This window comes from Corella eumyota, chromosome 1, assembly GCF_963082875.1.
Source record: "Corella eumyota chromosome 1, kaCorEumy4.1, whole genome shotgun sequence".
Taxonomy (NCBI): Eukaryota; Metazoa; Chordata; class Ascidiacea; order Phlebobranchia; family Corellidae; genus Corella; species Corella eumyota.
Genome location: NC_137490.1, coordinates 8,555,046 through 8,582,461, shown reverse-complemented (window position 1 = coordinate 8,582,461; position 27,416 = coordinate 8,555,046). Strand labels below are relative to the sequence as shown.

The following is a 27,416-nucleotide window of genomic DNA, read 5'->3' as shown; positions in this document are numbered from 1 at the left end:
TTATGTAATGTATAAAGGCAAGGGCGTTGCTTATCAAGAATTCCAGGCATATTTCATTGCCATGCTTACAACTTCTGTAATGTTTATTGGCAAGTTTACTTCACTAAACCAGATGTTATGAAACAAACCAAAGTACAAATTAAAAAATAAAATTTATTAGTTTGAAATGCGTATATTTCATTTTTTTGTTGTTTTTTACCAAACGTGCTATGTTTGACTTTTTTTTTGGTAAAACAAATGTGTTTTTCTTTACGACTAGTTATATTTAAAAAAAAAGTCAACGCAATCTTACATGAAAAATTATTTATTTTACAAACTAAAAACAATGGCACATAAATCCACTACAAAAAATACTAAGCGTTTAGAAATCTATAAAAAATAGGAATAATTTTTATACAAAAAACACACAAGTTTAAAACGTTAAAAAAGTACGTTTGTGCTTAAAAGCATATGATGTGACGTATAACAATATGTGACGTCACCCAAAATAAAATCTATCACTTAGTTGTACCAAAAAGCACCGTCAAAATACTAAACTAAAATTGTATCAAAATAAATGAGCACCATTTTGCTTCTTACAATAATTATTATAAAAATAGAACAGGTATAAAAATAGATTATTTAAAAAATATTTCATTAAATTACAGAATGTGTTGCACCCTAAAAACGTAATTTGTTAACAACCAAAATGCAGCATACTTGATTTTATAAAATTAGAGCAAAAAATGATTGAAAAATATGAAGAGAAAACGCTTATAAAAGCATGGTCGATATGAAATAGTAAAACACTGTACAAATGGTACACATATTATATGAAATCGAAAAATGTCACACTTTAAATAGGGAATTTTTTTTTATATTCAAACCAGCAAACTATTAACAGTATTACTGAAAAAGTACACACCAATGCGTTGTTTAGAAATAATAGATAAAAAAATAATACAAGCAATAAAACCAGTTTTTAGTAAAATACGTTTAACAGTTTTAATATAACTACAGAAAAAATGCATTCCATAAAACCAAAAAAAATTAAACAAATTTTTAAGGTAAGGCTACGGTTAGATAGTGCAAAAACAATGCTAAGTTTATCCCTATAGTGTTGCAGTATTAGATTACGTGTATGACGTATCCTTGTAATTGATGACGTCATGCTAGCTTAGGTTGTAACAAAAACGATTTCGATATTTAGCACGTGTTAGCTTTACCAAGGTGAAGAATAAATTTGCTCAAGCGTGAGAATTCTACGGCCTTAGCCTCGAATCAGAGGCACCGGTGACGTCATAGCACGTGGTGCGACACGGCGTTCGTCCAAACGTAGTAACAGAAGTTAAACTTGGGTTTCGTTGCTTCCGCTACACATTACAACAACAATGTTATTATTAAATTTTATTCTGCATTTCTTGGGTTTTATAGTTGAATAATTTTTCTGTTTTTTCCTTTTTTTAAGTTCTGCGTAATTCCAAAGTGTGTCAAGTTAATAAAGTTACTCTATCACAGTTCGAAATATGTAAGTGTATATCATACTTAAACTCAAAGTTGATTAAATTTTAATTTTCTGATCGGGCAAATGTCAATAGCAAATGCGTCCAAAGCTAACACTGGCACATTCCCAAAGAATCAAGTATATAGGAAATAAATAACTTTACTTACTCGGATAGACTTCCATCACTAGGATTTTCCATGAACTGGTGCGGCGAACCGTTGTTGCGTAAAACACCGTTCCCTGAAAGTAAAAAAAAAAGTTTTTTTTTTGTAGCTAATTAAAATAAAATGAAAAAAAATTGAAAAAAGAAAAAGGACCCGCAAACTTATAAGGTTTTTTTTTTTTTTAATTATACAGTTCAAACAAAAAGCCAGTTTTACAATTAATATAAAAATAACGTCAGCGTGTTAAAATGTATGTATACAAAAAATGTAAAACCCAACAATAGTTTATAGTAGCAATATTAGGTAAAATACGCCTGTTTTCAACACAGAAGCACCAATAATTCACAAATTGCCGTTATACCGCGAATCTCAGAAATGCAATCAATGACATTCTTCGTCGAAAATCGCATATCACTTAAACAACCAAGCAGGCAAAAAACGGCAAATTTGAACAAACAAGAATTTCACAACGCGGCGCTTTTTTGATCACCGGCACGCAATACTCCGCTCAAAAAGCAATCATTCCCAACCGTCGCTTTCCACGACGCGACAGTTTTACAACCCCATTCCAATCCTTGATTTACAACAACGCGTCATGACGTCATCTGTGTGTTGGATACGGCCCGAAATAGTTTGGCGGGCAGCAACGACGATGTTAAAAGTCAGGTAGGTCAATGGCGCGTTGATGTTCAACATTTTTACTGTCATGTTCTAAATCGCGCGATCACGTGATACAATCAATCATCGGACCACGTGACCCAAGTTTAATTAAAACGCGCGCACTTTAATGAATGTTAGCTTAAACTTGATCGGCTTTGTTTTAGGGACAAATACAAATAAAGCGCGGATAAAACATTAACAAACCCCAGAAACGTGTTTTTACAGAACGCACAAGAGTTAAAAAAGCGCGCTTATCTTCGATAAACATTAATATAGAGCGACGAGATTCTTGCGTAAGATTTCTTATAATATAAAACCCTTGAAGATTCAAGTTAATGCCACAAAAAATAACTTGTAAATTTACCATAACAATAATTTAAAAAACAAAAATGATATTTGGGTACCTTTCAAAGAAAAAAGAAATTAAAGGAAAAAATATTAAACAAAGAAACTGAAATATTACCTCTAGTTTTTATAAGTGGTATATCGCTTCCTTCTCTCGCTACTCTTCGTCCCCCGTTGCTTCTCCCACCGTTACTTCGTCCCCCGTTACTCTGGTGGAAATTCTGGTCGTTTCCCGGCCTTGTGTTGCGAATGTTTCGGTAGGTATTGCGCTCGACCTCGGCGTCTCCGTCCGAACTGGAAAGCGAAATCGAACTGTCCGAGTCGGAATCGCACGAATCGTTTTCCGAGTCGGAATCACTTAGCTCCATGTTGGTTAGATCGGGCGTGGGCTGTTATAAAACACGAATCGATGTGAGTTTTAAAAACCGGTTAAATTTAGTATTTACCAAATAAAACCATCAGCTATGCCAATTTTTAAATAAACAAAAATTACGATTGTTTGAAATTATTTATTAAGAGCATACTATTAAAAAAATCAAATTTAATTCGACATTGAAGTATTTAAATAAATAAAACTCCAATAAACATAATTTAAATAGAAAGTTATTTAAAGTTCAAAAAATAAAAAAATGTTTACTGAATACCTGTAGAGAAGGAACTATGTGAGAATGATTGGAAGTTGCTTCTGATGTGGAATTATTAAAGCGTGGCAACACACCGTCACGCATGGATGAATCAGGGGTCCGACCCATCGAAGACTAAAAAAAAAATTAATTAAAGCTCCTTCTTTGTATAAAAAATTAAATCAATTATTTTTATTGAAAAGAGTTTTTGTTGTTTTATAGTAACAATATAAAATGTGCTTACATTTAAAAGAAATTGTCTAGTTGTGTTATGGCCGTCCCTTTTTCTTGCCTTTTTTCTCTTATATTTACGATACCTTTCTCTTATTTCTTCATTTAAAATACAGTAAAAGCAAAATACAAGAATTGCCTTAAAAAAAAAAAACAATTTTGTATTTTAAAACATTAAAAGCTTAAAAATATGCTCAACTTGTTTGCATTAATAAAATTTAATAATTAAAAAAAATGGGTCTTTTTTAAGTATAAATAATGCTACAGTAATTTTCAGTCTCCATTTGCCTTTGGCAGTTTTGAAAATATAATAACTTATATAGCCTTATAATTTACAAGACTAAGTCAGACCTAAATAAAGTTTGTATTTTTTAAAGCGATATTCTCATATGGGCTAAAGCATTCAAACATTGAAGATTACAAGCAAGACCTTTTGTAGAAAAACAAAGTGTTTTAACCACTATACACCACACATTTAGAATGCCCCCAAATTGTATGGATTCAATAACAACTAATTCATTTTTAAGTGTAGCCACTTTCTATACTGCGCATTTTTGACTTACTTGAATGATGTTTAATACAGAGAACAAAAAGAAATATAATTGGCTGTTAAAGTTGAGAGCAAATACAGCAAACATCCAAGTTAACACTATAACAGGTGCTATAAAAAAGGACGACTTCATTTCAAACACAACTTTTCGTCGTTTTTCATCACTGCGTTTTGACGAGAAATATACCTGCAGTGACATGACGAATAAAACAATGTAAATTCCGCAACATAACATTGTCGGACCTGTAATAATAATAAAAAAAGGTTTAAATCTTGAAAAAATTTTTTACGAATTAGAAGTTTTAGTGCAAAAGCTACATCCTCAACTTTGAAAAAAATTAAATCATTTTAAATTGATATTTAAATTAAGGGACTAAAAAATATTTTGCACGCAATATTTATATCTGAAAAAAAAAAATTTTACATAAAAAATTAACATTACAAACCAGCAAAGCTCCATATTAGAAGGTCACTAAATGAGATCCAACAAAACTGTGAATTTCCGTAACTTTTGGCATCTAGTCCCACAGAGAGTGCAGTAATAACTGCAGGCCCTACCCATCCAATAAGGTAGTAAATTCTACAAAATAAATATAAATGCATTTATGAATTTTTTTATTTAATTATCCATGATGTTAAAAGGTTAAGTTTACAGCCAAAGAGCAACATAACACAGAATCAATTTGACTTCAACATTTTGCAACTATGTTGATTATAATAGCCTATCTAATATGTAATTTGGCCATTGGTTTTTGGCTTAACAGAAGTTTATAAATTTTTACTTAAAGGCACTCAGCAAAAAAACGATGGGGAACGAGTTAAGTATTTTATAAAAGAAGACTGCATTTATAGGTAAGTATTTTATAAAGAAAAGACTGCCTAGTTACATACAATTGCTCTTATGAATTGGTTATTGGATACATACCTAAGACTGATACAAAACCTAAGAGTTTACTGCTTTTTTCAACTTACAGACCTCAGTATTAAAAAACCAGCATTAAAAAATTTTCACTTTTGGTAATATAAATATAATAACTATACTTATATGTTATTCCAAGATATTTTAACAAACACAGTGTTTTTCTTTATTTAAATGAATAGAATAATTCTTTTTTTTGATGTCATTCAAACTTACCTCATATGCCCTCGATTTACATCTCTCTTCTCAGTTAAACCTCGATACAAATGTAATCCATCAACAAACACCCAAGCAAAAGTGCTTAGAAGTATAAAGTGAAGACCAACTGCAAGAGCCATGCACCAGTATATATCCCAGGAGCGCTAAATATTTTAAAATCAATTTAAAAAAAATTATTTAATTAGACAGATTTTTATATTTTTTTGTAATTATTTTGGTGAATTAAATATTTAGGTTTTAAGTTATTACAAAAAGGATATATAGTGTTTTACTTAGTAACCTAATCTCATAAGATATGAGAACAACAACAGATCCACTTTTCCCTATATTATTTTTTTAATATAAGCTATATATAATGAATCCTGGTGGACAATAAATAATAGTAAGTCCCCATTACGGCAATTAAAACGAAACTCGTTAAACAGATAATACACTGGTAAGAACAATATATGCCATCTCAGTAAAAACAACTTAGACTTGAAGTCACATTTTATGTACAAATGAAATAAGTTGATCTTTTTACCTGAATTCCAACCAAATACAAGATGTTGCACAGGAAAAGTGAAAGACAGAGATTTCGGTTGATGTAACCTCTTATCGAGCATGTGCCAGGTAGAATATAGGTTGCAGCAAGGGTGAAGATAAGTAACAAGAGAGCAACACAAACTCCATTGAATGTTGCTATTTGAACTGACAACTGTCCAGCAATACTAAAATAAATATTTTGTTTTAGATCTGAATCAACTTTAGAACTAAAATCTATAGAGTCCAGTGGTTTTTTAGTTTTAAATAGTGCAAATACCAGTTAAGTAATTTGTACGAAAAGTAGTTGTTTTCTCATATTTTTCCACTTAAATTCTGTATTATTTGCATAAAAGTAATTAAATAAAAGCCAACAAAACAAGTTGGATCACAATTAGAATAAGATACATTTGTTAACATTTTATCTTTAATATTGTAAGTTTAAAAACATTAAACTAGTTACCTTGTAACCTCAGCATCAGTGAGAACAGCAAAAGTAGTAAGATGATAACAATGACAAATAACATGGGTTTTATTGTTAAATGATCGAGTACAACCCTTCAATGACCAACCCCCAGTTTCTCCACTACTCCTGATAAGTTAATTAATAAAATAGTAAATATAAATATTGTTTAAAAGTATGTTAATTACGAGAAAATATTAATTTTTAATGCAATTTAATTCAAATGTTAGATAACTGATTTTAGTTTTTAATAACAACACCTTTTTAAACTAATTTAATTTAAATAATCGTAGCCGGCATAATTACGTAATGTGATTAAAGAGTAGCCTTTTTTAAAGACTAGCTAAGAATTAGACATAAAATAAAGATATTATATAAAAAAAAACTTTTTTAAAGTCTTAGTTTTTCTTAATTATGTTTTTTTTACCATTTTTGTTAATTTTACAAAGCTAAAATTAAAAAATTAAAAAAAAATAAAACTTTATACCTTGCTGTGTAGTTCCAGAACACACATTGTGGTTCAATAGTGTGAGGTTTAAGTAATTTGAAAGTCACTTCGACGGGATCTTTAAGTAATTTTAACATATCATTATCATCATAATTTTTATCTTTGATGTTTTTATCTTGTTTCTTGTGTACTTGAACTGATACAACCATGCTGTTTATAGTTGGACTGAAAATAAAAATAATTTCATAATCATATTTGCCTGTAAAGTGCGTGAGAGAATTAGCAAAAACAGCAAAGACTGAAAGAGAAAATTTGCAAGGACAGTAAAATATGTAGGAGAATTAGCGAAAACCATAAAGTAGAGAAAGAATTAGCAAAATATCTAAAAAATGCAAAATGTACGAAAAAGAATAAGTGAGGACCGTAAATTACAAGTGATACAAAAATTATTTAATATAACCAAATAAAAGTAATAAATGTTAATGTACTGTTAACTTTTAAGCAATATTAAAATTAATATTTTAACATAAAAAATAATTATATTCTACTTACCTTTTGGGAATACGAAATGTTCTATCATTTTCAAAAGATTTTGGAAAAATTCGATTTATATTTTTGTAGGTGATAATTCCCAAGTTAGAAGTATCTGTTAAATTTAAAACTAATTTAATTTTTTTGATTTAATCTAGCTTTAAAAACTTGCACACAAAACATTGCTTAATATGTTTAGATTCCAAATAGATATTAAAATTTCTTTTAATTAAAAAAAAATTATTAAGAATTTGTTTTCAACAACAATTTTTAAAGGAGTTTTGTATTAAACTTACCTGTGGAACTAGAATTTTTTGGATTGTAAGGTTTCTGGAAAATATAGGATGGTAGTTTAACAGTGAGGTCATTTGTTAAACTGTTTTTCTCATTAAGTTTATACTCGTACCCTAAGAATGTGAATAAGTAAAAATTAACATTTTAATAAAGATTTAAATCAACATTTTATTTTGCAAAAATTGTACTTATAAATTCCTTAGATAAATGATAAAAATTAATTCCTTTTTTAAAAAAATTAATTTAACGCCAGGAAAAATATTTAAATGATTTTTTAATATCAGTATAATATGAATTTTACTTACCCTTACTTCCTGCACCCTTTGTTATTGTATGAATATCAAGATTAACATTTTCAGATTTTACCGTGCATTTGTCATAATAAATTATACCCAAATTTCTAAGCAGAGTTGCCGAATATTTTTCCCAAGACTCCACTAGATAAGGTGCAGATAGCTTTGTGGATTGGGTGGTAGAAGTATTATTTTTGGAAACACTGTTTTTCATTTGTTTTAGCCAGTATTCCAAAGAGTTGTTGTTTAACATTGCAGAAGTCACATAAACGAGATTATCTGAAAATAAACCATTTTTAAATAATAATATCTTGTAGAATTTATTAAAAAATTAGTTTATTAAATAAAAACAAGAAATGATCAACAAAACTTAAAAAAATATAAAAAAAATCATTTTTTTTTAACCCTAAAAATCTAACTAAAAATTAGAATAAATTTGAAAAAAGTAAATAAAAATAATTTACCATTAAAAGTGGAATCTAAGGCACTAGCCAAACCAAAACTATGTTGTTTGCTCTGATAGTTGAGTAGTTTAGTAGTGAGTTTAAATGAATTTAAAACATCGTTTTCATAAGGGTGTTTTGTTATTTCAGCAGCTTCTTGAAGCTCAGATGCAAATATTAGGCATCTAATATAATAAAAAAAAACATATATTTTATTTAGAATTTACAAACTGGATAATAAATAAATACAATAAAAATTGTAAAGTTATAAGTTTAATTTGCAAGCTTAATGTATGTCCAATTTAGAGGCCACTATAATATACAAAACTATCATTTGCAGTGTTGTGACCATACTACAACAGAGTTGTGACCATACTACAACAATTAATATCTCAACCCTAGGGTGCTATCAATATTTAAATCAAGTATAAAATGTTAAATCTTACTTTCTTGTCGTTAACTTCGTTTTATTTGTTGTAAGGGCAGTAATTTCATTTCCAATTTCCTGATAATTTGGACTTATACAGTTGGAGAAATCTGGTTTTAACCAGCTTTTAACTTCATTGCAATATCTGGTTGCTACACCATATGCACCATTTGGACATTTGATGGGTCTTTTTTGGTTAAAACTGGTTCTTGGCCATATAATTCCATTGTATAATGATCTTGGGCATTTTGTGTAAAGCACTTTACACCCTTTATCAGATACCTTTATTATAAAATAATTACTTTAAAGCAGGAAAAATTAGGTAAATTCAAAACTAAAAAACTATATTTACCAAACAATGTTTTAACTTTTTTTTAAAAAATACTAAAGTATTTTGAATTAATTTACTAATTGGTTTGTAAATAAGGCCTAGTCTGTTTATTTTAAAGTATAATCAACCTGGCACATTTTATAAAAAGGTGGCATGTTTTTATAAAATACCATTATATGACAAAGTTAACATACTAAAATTTTATTATTTTACAATAAAATTGAAATAATAAATATTCTACCTCAGCGAATTCTCCGTCACAAGAATCGCATTTCCTTCCAATAACAGAAGATTTACATGAACACTGTCCCGTGTCATCTGTGCAATTCAACCCATTTGAACCATGCACATAACAGTTACAAGCACTACATGTGTTGCTCTTACTCACATAGTAATGATATTTCTGAAATATATATGCAAATATTACATCTAAATAAAATACACTGTTTAAATGAAAAAAGACTATTTACATAAAATTAAAAAAAAGTTAGTGAATAAATGAATTAAGTAATGTTAAATTTCTTAATGTAAACTTAATAGACATTACAATGTAAAAACAAATTAACTTTAGAAAAATTGTATATTTAAAAAAAAGTATATATATATATTTAAAAAAAAAAAATTTTGTTTTAAATTAAAAATAGATATAAAACATCTGGCAATATGTATGAAAAACTGCTATTTGTGGTGAGTGGGTAAACTATTTGGGGCAAATATTGGTTGTAAGTTGCAATTACACTATGACAATCAAAATGTTGCCTATACGATTGGCAAACAATCCGTTAAAGGCAAAAATTAATTTTTGCAAACAAATAAAAATTTCAAAATGTCAATTACCTTGCAATAACATTGTCCAGTTTTTTTGTCGCAATCTGAATCAAAATTGTTTTCACTCGAACAGTTGCAAGGCGCACAAATATAACTCCCAAACCAACCAGAGGGACAGGTTTCAGTGTACTGAGACTCACAAGTACTTCCATAAAACTTTGGCTGGCATTGGCATATGTAACCATGCTTTGAATTTAGGTCATTTTTACAAACTCCGTTGTTTTTGCATAGGTTAAGTTGGCACACTGAGGTACAACTGTCACCAATGTATCCTAAAGCAATTTTTTAAAGGATAATTTAAAAAAAATTGCAGTAAAAAACTGCTTGTAGGACATAATATACTGACAATGCTTTAAAATTACACAAATCGCATTATTTTTAAATAAATGATTGCCCTAAAAATAACAAATAATGCTAGTTAAAGTCATAAAAATATTAAATTTTTGTAAAAATTATCGCTTGTTAAGTTAATATACACTTAACTAATTTAACTAATAATAATTCCAATTTTAATATCTTTTTACCTTTTTTACATTTACACTGGTATCCACCCCACTCATTTATACAATCACTATTAGTAGGACAAGATGGTGACTGATTGCAATATTTTTTGCTCGTACATTTGGTACTAAAGGTTGCGCTGTTAAGTTTAACCAAACTAGTCATAGATAACTTGTGTATTGTACTCCCTGGTCCAATACCAATGTTCTAGTACAAAAAGATCATAATATTAAGAATGATCTATTTAAAATGGCAAAGATAATAAATAAAATGCAATTCTATTGAATATAGAAATTGATGCTAAGATTTAATAGAAAAACAGTTTACAAAATCATAATAAAATGGTATTTGTCTAAAAGATTGTATATGATTTGTTCAATGGACAATTGCCCAAAAAAACTGGTTGGAGGTCAAATGTCTATTCAGTCAAACGTTTTTTTAGCAAATAACAGTAATCTTCATAAAATAGCACAATTTAAAAGTTTAAAAGCATAATTTAAAGGTATAAAGATAAATTTAAAAAAAATTATTTTATTTAAACTATACAGGGTACGAAATAACGTATAAAAAACGATTCGCTAAAAATGAAGTCGCATTTTTAGAGTAATTATTAGGTTCAAGTCATAATCTTCGTTTTTTTTGTAACACTTGACGCGTTGCATGGCATTTTTAAAATGTAACGTATTGTTAAACAATCGTTAAGAATATTTTGCATGAAAAACGAGACATTTTTAATTCTTTTAATTGCGCAACAACTGAACGATCTCGGGAGCGAAATTTACGCATTGCCAAAACATAGAAAGTTATTGTTATTAAATGCCCTATAGTAACCTACATTTACGCAGGATTATGATAATGTAATTAAATTAGTGTAAAACCGGTGTAAAATAGATCGTAAAAATATACACGAGAGTTTTATCACTGCCTGAACCTTTTTTGGTTGATTCGCTATTTCTAATATATTTGTAAAAAACGATTCGCTATTTTTAAAAAACGATTCGCTTTTAGCGAATAGCGACCCGTTATTTCGTTCCCTGCTATATATACTGACTTTAGACAGTTTAATTAAAACAAAAAACAAGAATTACCTGTAAGCATCCCTTAAATGGAAACAAAACTTGATTCCTTCCAACAATTTTTCCTCCAATTTTAACATCAGTGATCTTCATTCTTCTTAGTTGTTCAGATGACACGTCCATGTAAGCCTTTATTTATTTAAAAAAGTTAGTTTAATTCACTTGATTTCAAAATTTTAAGGCGTTTAAAATACTAAAGACAATAAAACCATAATTATATACATTTTTAATAACAAAAAGTAGTTAAAAACTGTAGTTTTTTTTTACCATGTTATTCAATATCCTACCAATTAAAAACAAATATAGAATACACCACTGCTACAAATTCTATTACACAATAAATTTTTAAATTAAAGTGCTGATTGCATAAGATGGTATCCTGTCCCATCACAAAAAAATAAAAAAATTCTAAAATCAGCATACTTGCTGTGCGCCATAATCCAATGCCATTGTGATTTGAACTTGATTTTGTGATAAAGCTTGCCAACGTACAACAACCTGATGCCATTCTCCATCATTTACTTTACTTGTCATTAAGGGAAGTTGTTTAACAGTGTTTGCTATATCGGTAATGTAAAACAGGTAACCACCTTCAATCTGAAGGTAGAAGTTAAAAATTAAAATAAAAGTTTTGCTTATTGTTAATTTAGTGTTTCATTAAAAAAAATAGCATTTTAGTTAAAATAATTATAAAAAACTGGTATATTCCAAATACTTTACGGTAGTTTTAGATTAAACAAAACATTTTTTTTAATTTATCAATTTTAACAAAAAAAACGAGTAATTTATTTTTAAAAATCAAAAATTGATTTCGTAACTAACAAACTAACTTCTTTTACATATATATATATGTAAAGAAGCTTAGTGGATAATAAAAATGTATAGGTATGTTCAATTTATGGGCCTTTAAAATACAAAAATTTTTTGCCGTTTGTGCTTTTTAGTGCAGATAAATTATTACTTCAAATACTTGAATTCGAAAAATATTTTTAATAAATTAATAGAAAAAATTAAATTTTAAGTACACTACAAACCTTAATGTCAACTGACAACTTGTTGGCGACAGCGATGTGCAAAAGAATTCCGGTTTCTTGTCTGGTTCGAAACAATAACTGCTGATTCCATGGAATTCCAATCGCAGAAATTTTATTCACTCCCGAATAACTTAAACATCCAACCCCATTTAGTTGAACAACAAAATTGTTTTGAGACCCGCACCTGAAATTAAAATTTTGTAAATGTAAAACATAAAAGTTTTCGATCTATTGATATAAAACTGAAGATTTTAAAAAGATATTTGAATAAATATGTCTACTTACATACAATAGGCAAAATTTTATCAAAAAACAAAAATTCATAGACAAAATTCAAAAACACAAATTCCAATAAGATTGTAAAAAATTTTATCAAATCTATTAAAAACTCGATAAACAGAAATAAAAATTATTTTTAACATATTTTTTATTTAGTTTCGTTGAATTAAATTAAATTTAAGTTAAGAAAACTGCTTTATGCAATATTTTACTTTTGGTAGTTTGCTGCTATTTAACCAAATCAAAAATTATAAAATTTGATGGTAAAATGCTAGGTTGAACCTACCTTGGGCCTGTAAATCCATCCTTGCACTTGCATACATAATCATTATACTTTGATTGACAAGCTCCATTATTATAACATTGTGATTTACACTGGTTTCTTTTCCCTGCACATCCCGGTTGGGATCCTTTGTTTGCGAGGTACGAAGCAAGATCAATCATCTGCTCATTGATGTAGAGGTCACGAAGACATCCTTGGAATGACCGAGAGTGGACTTGAAAGTCCTCTGGAAGATCTGGAACACCTCCGAGAAGCAGGGGAGAAGTAAGATCCAAAGAACTAAATAAGTTTTAGATATTTAAATAATTTTTATTAATTGTTATCTTAGTTCAAATTTTATATACATAAAATAAAAATGAATTTTGATAAAATGAAATTAATTTTTAGATTTTTTTAATATAGACTTAACAATTAAACTTTTGGTAAATGTTAATCTTAGAAGAAAATACCGATGGAACATGAGTAAGTCTTAACTGTAGACATGTAAATACATAATTAATGAACATTATGTCTTCATCGACTTCCCTATGTTGCAACAAAATACTCAGTTTAAATTATTCATTTGCAAATTTCGCTTCAATTGAAACCTGAGTGTAAGGGCTTATAAAATTAAAAAAAAACTTTTGTTTAAATATGTATATAGGTATTTAACACAAACATTTTTTTTAATTTCTTTATAAACATAAACAATAAAGTCCTAATGAAATTATAAAAGAACAGACAATGGCTTACAAAAATGTTTTATTATCAATTTAATTGAATTAAATAATAAAACAAACACTAGATTAAACTCCAGTCTTGTTTTTAACCTATTTTCCTTTCTCTTTTTATACAAAGGGGGATAATTAAAACAGTTAATCAATGAAGCAAAAGTGAAAACTGTAATTATCATGTAATCTGTGGTAAGGTTGACCTAATTCCATGATAAAGAAACTAGATTAATTTTAAGTAATTGAGGACTAAAAGTTAAAAAATGAATCACAGACTAAATTAACTAGAATAAAAAAAAAATTTTAATAAAAAAAACTTTATGTAACATATCACAAAAAAAAATTTGCAAGGCAGCAAAAATATTTTTTTTTATGTTTGACCTCAATCATGAAGTATTAAACTTCTAATTAAATTTCCGAAAACTTTTAAATATATTTTCACATACTTTTTTATGCCTCCCTGCTTCACTTTATCAGAGCAAGTATAACTTCCCAGACTTGAGTTCCAGTTTGAAGCAATAACATAATCACAAGACTTGGGGTCCACGGTGACAACAACTATCTTGTTTGCTGATGGCCCTCTTAAGTTCAAAACACCAAATGGCAGAGCGCCAGGTTTTGGCTAGAATATAATTTTTTTATTATCTGAATATTGTTTCAATTTTTATAGACATTCAAAAACTAAAACTTAGTCAAAAAGATTATGGTTGTAAATTGTAATTTTACAAAAATTTAAAAAAATAAGTTTTAAATAAATTAAGGTACCAAAATGTTTTTTTACCAGTTCTTTAAAATTACAAATATAAAAAACTAATTTCAATATTATTTTCAAAACCAAAAAAAACATTTTGGCTTCAATTAAATTATTCAGAGTATACCATTTTGTTTTTTGTAAACACTAATTTTAAATCAATTCATTTAAATTATATATTATAAAGTTTAAATAACCTCGTTGTAATACTGAATAGCAACTGTATGCCATTCCCCATCATTTAAACCTCCACTAACAACTGGGTTAACTGTGCTCCAAGTCTGCCCAGTGGAAAAATTCAACTGGACTTGTCCACTTATTAACTCAAGGGTCAAAAAGTCATGTTCATGATTCAGGCGACCATTGTAGAACAAAAGACCATCTTCATTTGTTGTTGCAAAACTGCACATTAAAAAAAAAAATTCCATATTAAAATAGAATTTTAAAATGAGAAGGAATTTTTTTGGTAAAAAAGAAATAAAAAATGAAATATGAATTTCGTTATATGATTTAAAAAGTTATTTATTTATACATTATTTATGTTGTATATTATATTAACTGAGATTTCTTTACTTTCCCTAAGTCATATTTAACCTTTGTATAGCTCGGATGAATTTAATTTATCAAACATGTCAATGGTGTGTAGACAGCCCTAGTTAAATATTAAAAAAGTCTAGTTGTTTTTACATTATTATAGTATGACAAAAAGTATATTTGCTTAAGGTAAACACTGGCAAAAGTGATAAAGAAAGCTAAAGCCTTAGATACTCAGCATAAAGTTCTGCAATAAAACTATAATTCAATAACAAAAACTTCTCTTTCCTAGATGCTATAAAAATTAACAACTATATTGTGTGAGTAAGATAATATGTTAAATTGAAACCACAATGAAATAATATTTTGTGTGTAAAGCTCGTAAATTTCGGTAAAAATAGGCCAGATCTAATAACACATTTTGCTAAGCTTTTCACAAAATAAAAATATTAAATTGTTTGATTGAATTCCAACAAACATTATACTATTTTCTTAAATTTTGATTATTTTTGAATTGTTTTCAAACAACTTTTTAGTATTTTCTTACCTCAGTGAAATTGTAAAATGCCATTGGTTTGTTATTCCAGGTAGCATGAGAAAATTTCCCGGCTCAAATTGGCGAGCTCTCAGCTCACAAAACCTTGTCGTTTCACTGTTATCTTGGCCACCAGGGGGCAAAACAGAGTTTGGACAATTACACACAAAATTGTTGCTGCCCAGGTTGGTGCAGTTCCCACCATTCTTACAAACACTTGAGTGAATATCACAATTTCCTTTCTTTAAGTTGATTTCGCAAAAAGTACCTTTATAATAAAAAATTTAGGCAACTTATTGTCAGTGTTTTTCATTTAAATATTAAAAAAGGCTTACTTATTAGTTTTTTCTTTAAAATGGTATACAGAAATATATAATTATTGAATTACAAAAAAAAAAAACTTTTTAAATTTATTTTGGTACCTATTATATAATAATTGCACTTAATGAAGAATTATCTTTAAAAAATAGTATTTATAAATATAAAGAAAATATAATTAAAAAACCTTGACAAAAGCTTGCCAAACCTAAAGTCATTTAAAAAAAAGTACTGATTAACATAAGTTACAGCTTTTGTGCAAAATAAATTTACAAATTTTAAGAAAATGCAAGGATGATTTTCTACACCAAAGAACAAGTATAACAACTTTCTTTCCGTGTTTTATTATCGATATCACCAGGCTCAAGCCTACTGGGTATTGTAAACTTTTATTTTAAATCCCAGGGGAGCAATTTTTCTTTTCAATCTAATCTCCATGCACTACCAAGCATGATGGGATTAGAGTGAAAAATTGGAAAAGTGAAAAAACATTGAGCTTTTTTAATAATGAGATTTAAAATTACAAGCAATAATGTCTTTGTTTTGTTTATGAACTGTATGCATAACAAATCTAGAAAAAATGTTTACCGAAAAAAGGATTTCAATTTAAAAAAATGTAAATGGGCAATTCTCATTGGGAAAGTGTTTTTTAAAAAAAAATTAACTTAAATTATTTGTTTAATTAACTTACCTGTTTCTTTGGTTTTGATATTTAAAGTTTAAATTTAAAAAAATTTAGGCAAATAATTTTTTATAAGTGATTTTTTTTTTTAATTTAAAATGTACAAATTTTTTTGCACTTTTATGGCTATTTTAAGCAATAATTTTAAGTTAATATAAAAGTTACAAAACAGATTACAACAGATTTGTAATGTGTTAGTATAAGAAGTTTAAACATATGCTTAACATAAGTTAAACAACAAATTCTATATTACAATTTAAAAATCAGCAATTTTTAAGTTTTTAACTTGTAAGAATATAGGTAATTCCGTTACCAAATTTACATAAAAAGTTTTATAACTTGAAATTTAATAAAATACAACTTTTAATATTTTTAATTCTCTTACTTTAGTTGTTAAGTACTATAAATAAAAACTAAACTTTAATGTTCCTTATCAATTTTATCTACAATAATGGTAACGGAATTACGGGTAACGGAATTACAACATCAGAGATTTTGTAGAAATGCTTATTCTGCCTGGTTTAAGTGATTTAAAATAATATAATTATTTTTATAAGTAAAAAAATGAAATGGCATTGTAATATAATATCCATTTTTTTTAATTTTGTGAGAAGGTAGTTTTGAAATTTATAAATTAGTTTTATGGGTAAATATATTACTAAATAAAATTAAATAAAAATATTCATAGTTAACAAGTTGATTTTTAACTGATATTTGGCATATTCAAACAATATTATAAGCTATTTTACCCACTAGACTTATTGTTTTTGCATAATTATCCATTTATTTAGGTGTAACAAATTGTTTCTGCGACATCAATTTTATTACTAATTTAGAGTTTAGCGATTTAGAATTTTAAACATGTTATGTTTGTTTGTTAATTTTATTTTTGGAGTTATGTTTGTAGTTTTTGTTAAAATGGTAGTTAGGAATTTTAAAATTTGGTTTGTTTGTTTCTGTTTAAGAGTTTATTTAAAAAAAAACCTAGTAGTTTTTAGTTTTGTAATTCCGTTACCAAGATTTTTTTAAAAATTTTTTAGTTAGGTTTGTTTCTTATTTTAACAGTACCTAAAACTAATTTTTTTAATTTTATCTGAAATTGAGTAAATTTAAGACTAAAGTTACGTGCCAAAATTAGACAGTGTCCTTCTGTTACTTAAAGTGTAATTCCGTTACCAGGTTTTTTTAAGTTAATTTGTCAATAAATAAATATTTTTTAAACCCCAACTAAAAAAATTTGGTATCTTTTTGTTGCTTTCAATAAGGACAATTATTTACACATGTTTAATTTAAGTTAATTTTTATAAAATTCAGACGAATTGGGATTAAGTATTACCCAACTTTTTATATCTAATTTATTGGCGTAATTCCGTTACCAAATATTTTTCAATTTTTAAGAAGCATAGAAGTTCGAACTGGACTTCTACGCTTATAAAAATTTAAAATGGCAATATATGGGTTGTTTTAACTTAAAAAACAATTTCAATTATATTAAAAAAATTAAATATGAGTTTGTAAACCACAATAATTGTAATTCCGTTACCGAAGAATTGCCCAAATATGTTTAATAAATCGATTGTCAATTGTTTTAATACATTTGTTAATTTAAAAGCCTATCATCTCAAAAAAGTTAAAAAAAAAACTTATTTAGTTTACTTTATAAAACATAATTTTATGCTTTTCTATAAATACAGAAAATTAAATTGAACCTTAACAAAGATTAAACAATTAAACAACTTAAAAAATTAAACAACTTAAAAAATTAAGAAAACTGCATAAGCTATACTATACATCCATAACATAAAAAAATCTCGCAAAAAATTTATGAAAATTTTAACAAGCTAAAATAAACAAAAACTGCAAACTATAAAAAAAAAAAAATTTAAACACAAAAATAAACCTAAATTACCTGTATAGCCTTCTTTACAGACACAAGTGTAACCTCCTTCATTTGATTGACACTGCCCAGTGTTTTGACATGGATTCGAGAAACATAAATCAATTTCATCTGAACAAGTTTCATCATTGGTAAATCCAATCGGACATTCGCACCTTAAAAATTTAGACAATTAAATTAACACAGATTTTTAATTAACCTTTTTTTTAAAAAAAAAAAATAAATCAACTATTTAAAATACTAAAAGGTTATTTTAAATTGTGTTAAAATTATATTTGGTTGAAATAAATGTCAAAACTTTTCTTTACAATAAAACTTTTTTTCAAAGTTTTTTTTAAATAATAGGCCTATATAATTCAAAACATAACGTTTTTCCAATTTAAAAATCAAAAAGTTTAAAGCCAAATCTTATCCAGAAAGTTAAACATAAACCGATTGATCTTATTTTTCAAAATTAGAAAATTGCCCAAAACAGGTTTCTTATCAGTTGGAAAAATCAATATTATGGAAGTAGGGCTTATTATTGTAACTTTAATAAACTATAATTTGCCACCCAGCCACGCATAATGTTGCGAAGCCATAATGAGCTATATTGTTAAAGTCATAGTGGGGACTGATAGGCAACCTTAACAACACAGACTTAATGCTTAGTGCACAACAATAGAAATTTATACAATACCGTACCAAAAAAACAAAAGTTATACCTTTTAGTTTGTAAAATACTGTCCCTAAAATACTCGTAAAATTATAATAAACTAAAAATAACCAAAGTGAGCCACAAACTGTTAAATTTTATTAAATTGGAAATTCAAAAGCCTTAATTTGTCTATTAAATTTAATAATTAGAAAACAAAAAAAGGGTCCAAAATCACTTGACATGCTTACTTGAGTCTGTAAACTGGATAAATTGGTCGAAAAATCATCTGCTTAGAAGACACAAAGGGAGCTGTGCTGTCAAACGTCAACACAGAAGTACATCGTTTGTAGTTTTGACAGGGCTCCCTCAAACATATGTTGTCGTCAAATGGCAGCACATTTTTTGTGGTCAAATTAACAAGCTTAAGTCTGTTGAGGTAAACCTTAAAATAGATTAACAGTGTGTTAAATTTTTAATTTTAAAAAACCTGACCAAAATCGTCTTAATATCTAAACAAGTGGTATGCAAATCTATAAATGTAAAAAAGTATAATTTTTAACATATGTAAATAAACTTGTTACAAATGGCTTTTTAAACTAAATAAGTAAATTGATAAGCTAAATAGCTTAAACATGAGTAAAAAATCACTAAGTGATATCTAATAAAATCATCTGGTACTTAGTGTCAGAAAAAGTGGTTAACAATTACTAACACTCGGTTCAAGTATCAGTTGTTTCGTTCAAGTTTTAAATTTCACTGATCTTAAATGTGGGCCCTAAATAAAAATTGCCTCCAGCCAAAACCAATTATCCTAACTCGTAAACAGATGCCTTGAATATTAGAAACCATAAAACCACAAGGCAGATGAGTAACAGACCTGATCTTGTAGATACTTTGATGGAAAAAACGAATCTTGATCTTTGCGAGCGGAAAAACTGACATTGAGAATTTCACGTTTGACGTCGGTATCATTTTGAACATTAAAAACATAAATACTCTGCAAAAATTTAAAAAATTATTACAAAAAATAACAATTCATAAAACCTATTTTATTTTTGTAATAATTTAAAATGTGTTACTAATTAACAACAACTAAATTATCTTTACAGTATTAAAAAAATTTAAGAAATATTTATTCAATTTCTAAAATTACAAAATATTTATTTACAAAAGGTTAAGGTTATCATAAGCAAATACATTTTAACATGTTGGTTTAATTGAGTGATGGTTGATCAAATACCTTTTCAGTCGTGTTAAGAATTTCAGCAAGGCCATTAACAAACTGATACATTACTGGAGATAAAAACGTGTAAGCATTCATGTGCAGCACCCGAACAGTGATACTGTGTTGTAACATGTCATTCGTGATGCTGGAAACTTTAAGGGTACAAGTAGCAGTTTTCTGAAATTTCCCGTCTAAAATTAAAAAAAAAACATTTTGAAAGGGTTTGATTGATTAGAAAAACTTATTGTAAATTAGAGTGAAGAGGTACTTTACCATTACTTCTGACAACCATTTAAGTTTACTTAAGATAAAAGGTTGTAATGTGTTTTAACAGATTTTAATATATGACTCTGAAATTGTAATAAAATCAAAACCTGTATTGTACAACATGTAAAATTATTTAATTAAGTTTAAAATACCTGAAACTTGTACAAGCATTTCAGTTGTAAATTGTCTGTTACTATCAAGTGTTGAGTTTAGTTTAAGTTCTCCATTGGTTGAATTTATTATTAACAAGTCACCATAATTTCCAGACAAAAATCTTTATAATAAAAACAATATGAACTAATGCAATAAAAGAAGTCAAATTAATAAAACAAATCACATAATTTAAAGTCATGTTGGTCAATAGTAATTTAAAACAAAATTGAATTATTGAAAAATTTTGCAAGCTGTTTGCATTATAGTATTTTATTTTTTTAAAACATTTTAAGTCATTTTTCCATAAACAATTCAACCGTTTAACCAATATTACAACGAAAAAAAGGTTTTTAGACATTTTCTGCCTTGATGGGACATGACATGGGTCAAAACACTCCTAAATTTTGCAAAGTTATTTTTAAATAAGACCAACCAAGTTGTTATTGTAATATGATAGTCTTAATCTTTTCATTTTTAAAAGGCTAAAATTGGGTCATACACAACTTATAAAAAGTGACATAATATGTAAATTTTTAAATAAATATATCTTAGTTTTTTCCTGTTAAGATATTGTTACAATATAGAAATCCATATTAAATGTTCCTTATTTATTTTTTTTTAAATTAAAAAAAAAGTTTAATGTAAAGTATTTGAGGAAAAGGTGAAAATTTTGATTTCTTTCTTACTTGTACGTTAAATTATCTGATACATCAGGATCATAGGCAGGTACGCGTCCAATTACTCCAAAAGGAAAGGTGTCCTGATTTTTAGTCCTATAATTGTTGAAAATAATCTCAAAGTCCTCAAGTACAGGTTGATTGTCATTACAATCTTGTACCAAGATAAGAACAGTTGCCTATAAAAAATGTTTTAAAATATATTGACTTTTGAAGATTGGTTGAGTGCATATTAACACAAAGGGTAGAGCACGTTGTTCATGGTTCTGTGCAAATATTGCAATGTCAAGTGGTTTAGTTCGTCCATAAGTATAAAATCCTAATGTTTGCCCCAAAACAACAAATTTATTTTAGAAATGCCCACCCCCACAGAAATTTAGTTATAAAAATTTATGTATATACAAATAAATTAAATTTTTTAGTATTTATAAAAAATAGTATTTTTTTTCCTACAAAGGTTAGTATTAAGCTATTTATTTATGCCCCCGCTATCTCACATTATATTATAATTTACCATCTTAATCATGTTTTTTTAGACATTAACTAAGAAAATTCCTTTATTACAACTTTTGTAGGCATAAATAAAAAATGAATAACATTCTTACCCATCCAACAAGTCCGTTTGAAGTTGCGGAAACACCCAACGTGTAGTTACTTTTCTTCTCATAATCCAATTTCATTGCAGTGCTTAACTCCCCAGTCTCTGGATCTAACATCCACTGCCTCAAAATAGAAGAGCCGTCCTCCAAATGATAGATAATATCCGAATTTGGTTGAATGTCTGGGTCATGAGCAACAATGATAGCAACTACTTGTCCAACACCAACATCTTCGTTGACCTTGTAAATTAGAGTGTCATGCTCAAATTGGGGAGAATTATCGTCTCGGTCAAGAACAGTAATGATGATTGGAACGGATGAGTTAAGGGATGGAGTGCCCCGGTCAACAGCAAATGCAACAAGGTTGTAGTGGTCAATGTACTCTCTGTCGAGTCTAAAAAAATCCAAATTATTAACAATTTATTTGCATATCATACCTTTAATATTATTTAAGAAAAATAAATAAATAATTAATTAACCAAATCTATTTTTGTAATGGCAGGCAACAAGCAACAATAAATAAATTAGCAAGTAAATTAGCAGTAATTATTATTTGGTTGAGGTCTTACGCATGATTAGTTCTTATTCTTCCACTCGTGCTTTCAATTGTAAAATAATTGTCCCCATTATTTCCACCATCAAATGTGTAGAAAATTGCAGAGTTTTGTCCACTATCTCTATCTATGGCATGTATGTCCAGTATCATGGATTTCACCTTAATATCCTCATAAACTGAAGCTATATACACACAAACATAACAAACATTTAATTTTTTTCAACAAACAGTCACATATTAAAGTGTATATATAATTTATCATAGCTAAGTCAAAATTTTGTAATAGTTAATGTAATATACTTTAGTTTGTACCTGTATATTGTTGTTTATCAAACTGTGGCGCATTATCATTAACATCTTGCAAGTACACAGACACGACAGTTGTGTCTTCGAGTTGTGGTATTCCATTATCTTGAGCTCGAATCGTTAAGTAAATTAAAGGTTGGCCATCAAAATCAAGCAAAGCTCTCGTTTTTATTTCACCAGTATCAGGGTTTATTGTGAATTTTCTAAAAAATTTTAAAAATTGCTCATTAAAAAAAACCCAAATAATGTATAGCCCATATATACAATAGCCTATATAACACAAAAAAAAATTTTAAAACTTTGGACTTTAAGATCAAACATAACAAAATTGTATTTAATGAGAAATTTTTAAAGATGAATGTTATATGTACAACAAAAGCCTGCTGTATATACATTCAGGTAATTCCAAAAGTAAACAACTAGAACAACACATTTGATAACTGTACATTTCTTTTACAATACTGTTCCCTTTTTTAACACTTTCATATTTGGTGCTACTCACACACATTATTTAGTCACTGTGCAGGGTACAGGGCCTAAATAAACATTATGGAGTCTCAAACATACACAATAACATAAGTATACACACTTACTTTAATAAACTTATAGTAGCACAAAGTAATGAAATGGACACTATGTAAAACCTCTGTAAAGTGCAAAAATTGAACTTACTGTGTTGGATCAGCAAAGCAGTAAGTAATTCTCGCATTATCTCCCACGTCATCATCACTGGCATGTACTGTGATTACCGGAGAGCCAATAGTGACATTTTCTGCCAAACTTTTGTAATAATTAGTATTGTCGAACTTAGGATTGTGAGAATTGGTATCAGTTACAATAATGTGAGCAATGGTTTTATTTGAAAGTAAGCCGTCGCTTGCACTTATTCCAAGATTGTAATTTCGCTTTTCATTATAATTTAATTTCCTTACAAGTGTGATAACACCAACTCCATTATGCGTTCTTATACTAAATTTGTTGTTAACATTACCAGATGTTATTTGATAACTTATGCCAGTACTTAAAGTAGCTCTACTATCTGGGTCTCGAGCTCTAATTCTTAAAATAACTGAATCAACTGCCGTGTCTTCAGCTACTCTAGTTTGATATTGAGATTCAGTAAAATAGGGAGGGTTATCGTTTACATCCAAAACGTCAATAGTCACAGCAGTCTTGTTATTTCTGCGAGGGTAACCACCATCTGAGGCTTTCACTTCAAAATGATATGACTTTGTTTTTTCGTAATCCAGAGCCTTGTATAACCTTATATTTCCGCTTTCAGACTCAATACGAAATGGAACATTGGGAAATCCGACAATAGCATAAGATATTTTTGAATTTATGTTGGAATCTGCATCACTTGCTGCAACAGTCACTACTATTGACCTTAGAGGCAAGTTTTCAGGAATGACTTCATGATATGGAGAACTTATAAACCTAGGTGTGTTATCATTAACATCCAAAACTTCAATATTAACAAGACCTGATCTGTTAGTTAATGGAGGTCTACCACCATCTGATGCATGTATATATAATTTAAAATTGGTTTGTGAATCTTCGTAATCTAATTTTGCTACAACACGAATTTTACCAGTATCAGAATTAATTGAAAACTTTTTTAGCTGATTTCCATTCGAAATACTGTAAGTCACATGGCCATTTGCACCTCCATCATGGTCTACTGCATGCACAGTTTCAATAAGAGTATTAACTTTAACATCCTCTTTTATGCGAACGACATATACTGACTTTGAAAATTTAGGGTAGTTGTCATTTTGGTCTTCAATGTTGATAATGACAGAAACACTACTAGAAAGTGATGGTGAACCATTATCACTAGCCACCACTGTTAAAGTGTATCTTGAATGCACTTCCCTGTCAATTACACCGTTTACATATAAGTTACCAGTAGTTGATAAAGCAAAAATATTAGTACGTGGCACAGATTGTGAAATTGTGTATGTTATCCTACTGTTTGCTCCACTATCTGAGTCTGAAGCAGTTATATGTTGTATCAACGTTCCATTAATCTGGTTTTCTTTTAGTGAAATATCATATCCTTTGGGTTGCTCAAACACAGGTTTATTATCGTTATCATCCAAAACTTTAATAACTAAAATACAGCGAGCAGGTGAAACATTTGGTCTGGAGGCAGTCACCGAAAAGGAATGCTGCTCCATATCTTCCCTGTTTAGTGATTCTGTGGTCGTTACTATTCCAGTTGTTGCACCAATAACAAACTTATTCAAGCTTACTTTATTTACTCTGGCATCTAACCGGTAATGAACATTAGATGTCACAGGACCATTGCTGTCATAAACTTGTAATTTTGTCACCATTGAGCGAGGCGGCAAATTTTCTTTAATTTCAACTATCACAGAAGGTTGCAAAAATCGAATTCGCCTGCTTGCATTCCTTTTTCGCCTGGATGCTGTATTTTTTCTTTGACTGATTCTTTTTGACCATAATTCATTCTTAATTTTAAAACGAGTATTAGTTGAACTTAAGTAAATGTTCTTTTGTGGACAACTAAAAATTGTTTGAACTAAATTGAAGTTTTCTTCTGATAATTTGCTGGATGTAATTGTGTGATTGCAGTCACATATTGAATTCGGAGTTATTAGATTTGGACATTTGCTGTTTATTTCTGTTAATAATTGTTCTGTAGATTTTATAGTTTTAATTTTTGCAATTGTTTTATCATGTAAAATAACAGATTTCCTGATAGGAATTAAATCATTCCATTCTTCATCTGATAAAATTTGAACATGTAGTGTAAAAGTGACTGTCACAGTATTGTCTTTGGCTTTTACTTTTAACGAAAAATTATCTGCATATTTCAATTTTTCTTCATTTTGATAGTAATGTAATGTTCCTGAATATTTGTTTAATTTAATGGGCAAGGCTGAAACTTTTTGATCCATCCAATCATTTTTAAGTATTGAATATAAAATATAATGTTTGTTTTTGATACTAAAATCAAATATTTTAGTATTTGTTGGCAGAGATTTTCGTATTTTAATGCGGTATGTTGAGCTTGACACAATGCATGTTGCAATAGCAACGAAAAGAGTTACAATATTCATATTTTTTTACAACATTCAAGGCATTTCGTTTCAGCTTTATTCTAAACAAAAAATATATTATTGGTAAAACAACCTTACTAACAGACTAAGAAATTATTTGACTGTTTAATTTAAAATATATTTACCAGGTCAGTCGCTTGTTTAAATAATAAGTATCAACCTATATGGCCAGATAAAACAGTTCTGCGTAAACTAAAAAAAATCTAACAAGTAATTTTTATACTAAAAAACTATTTTAAGCCATTCACAGTTTCACAGTATTAATATTAGAATGTGTTAGTTTCCAATAAGAAAACGCACGTCAGTCATGTAAAATCAAAACAGCGAAAAAGCGCTAAGCTAGTTACTAACATCATAATTACTGGTAGAGGGCGCTATTTTTAGCGCGTAGGTACATTTTTATTGTCATATTACTGAAAACTCAATCGCGAGTCCACACGTCTATGATGTCGCAAAAAATTCTAAAAGGCACATTACACAGGCTAACCCGCCAAATCTTTAAAATCGAACCAAGATTTTCTACAAAAAAAAATAGTATATATTTTTTAATAATTTAAATAAAACCCATTTAGGTCGTATTTGTTTTTATAATCTTTTTCTTTTTGTTATATATATATATATATATATATATTTTTTTTTTGTATACATCCTTATCCTCGATGTGAGAAAGTCGAATGCGCGACTTTAACATAGAGTAACAAAAGTTACTCCGACCCAGTCTCGAGTTGCCTGTGACAGTTTGGGATATTATAGAGACTATAATTGCCCGGTAATTATGCTGCTGATTAAGTGCTAGCTCAGCAGGAGTTTATACCGTTTATAGCGCCTTACTCAAGGGCGCTACAGCATGAGATCAGTGGGGATTGAACCCACGACCTCATGTGTGGTGTAGCAGGTGTTCTTACCACTACACCACGCTGCCGGTTAAATCTCTCTTTGTATTGACATTTTGTGCAGTTAACGTGTATTTCTGTTAATAAAAAGGTCATATTACAAAAACAGTTTTACCGAAAACCATAAGTCTAAAAACTCCGTTTGCATACATTAATATATATTTTAACAATTTATTATTGTATAAAATTTCAACAATTTATTATTGTACAATTTATTATTGTATTTTTAAACTAAAACAGTCGAATGTAAACTCTTGCAACATGCCTAAAATTTTTATTTATTGCTTATCTAAACAAATATAAACACTTGTGCAATGTAGAACTATTCTTGGGGAAGCTTATGAACGATTCTATAATAGTTTTAACTTTTATAGAAAACTAGTACGACTTTAAAACAGCGTACGAACGCATTATAACGTACAGCTCACAAATTCGCGTATAACCCGGTGACGTCATAAAGGTTTGTCGTCGAAGTTCAAAACATCGAATCAGGCTTATTACAAGACCCAAAAATATTTTTAATAACAGTTTTAAACTCATTACAGTTCAAAAAAACATAAAGGCTGACCTTATTTCTTATTTTTCTGTTGAGTTCCCCTTTAACTCTAAAAAATATCCTTCGATTGAAAAAATTGGCCTAAAT

General features: G+C 28.3%; 1 protein-coding gene across 2 annotated transcripts; it reads right to left on the bottom strand.

Annotated features, from left to right (window-relative positions):
- Positions 1-288: 288 nt before the first annotated feature.
- LOC145760878 (cadherin EGF LAG seven-pass G-type receptor 2-like) lies at positions 289-25,913 on the bottom strand. 2 transcript variants are annotated; one of them, XM_082574542.1, is made up of 36 exons: positions 23,467-25,913; positions 22,801-22,997; positions 22,502-22,670; positions 21,939-22,326; positions 21,343-21,512; positions 20,656-20,777; positions 20,252-20,427; positions 19,889-20,008; positions 19,260-19,453; positions 18,387-18,529; positions 15,490-15,745; positions 14,606-14,810; positions 14,104-14,279; positions 12,951-13,226; positions 12,386-12,569; positions 11,775-11,948; positions 11,364-11,480; positions 10,299-10,482; positions 9,784-10,046; positions 9,188-9,349; positions 8,635-8,897; positions 8,210-8,373; positions 7,758-8,024; positions 7,455-7,565; positions 7,180-7,273; positions 6,667-6,852; positions 6,180-6,308; positions 5,718-5,904; positions 5,192-5,337; positions 4,503-4,636; positions 4,070-4,299; positions 3,520-3,645; positions 3,297-3,410; positions 2,771-3,041; positions 1,651-1,723; positions 289-1,449 (listed from the first exon to the last, which is right to left on the bottom strand). In XM_082574542.1, exons 1-36 carry the CDS (start codon positions 25,878-25,880, stop codon positions 1,443-1,445), a joined length of 8,592 nt encoding a protein of 2,863 aa, XP_082430668.1. In that variant the 5' UTR covers positions 25,881-25,913; the 3' UTR covers positions 289-1,442. The 2 variants fall into 2 exon arrangements, with proteins under 2 accessions (XP_082430668.1, XP_082430667.1); XM_082574541.1 differs by having other exon boundaries at positions 289-1,352.
- Between the last annotated feature and the right edge of the window lie 1,503 nt (positions 25,914-27,416).

What these genes read in the sequence shown, in the direction of transcription:
- LOC145760878 (XM_082574541.1), bottom strand. Translation starts at nt 25,880, where the DNA reads ATGAATATTGTAACTCTTTTCGTTGCTATTGCAACATGCATTGTGTCA. An exon ending in CAAAGTATCTACAAGATCAG is followed by an intron (nt 19,454 to 19,888) that starts GTCTGTTACTCA and finishes ATCTATTTTAAG; the next exon opens with GTTTACCTCAACAGACTTAA. An exon ending in CTGTATTAAACATCATTCAA is followed by an intron (nt 3,646 to 4,069) that starts GTAAGTCAAAAA and finishes TTTTTTTTTAAG; the next exon opens with GCAATTCTTGTATTTTGCTT.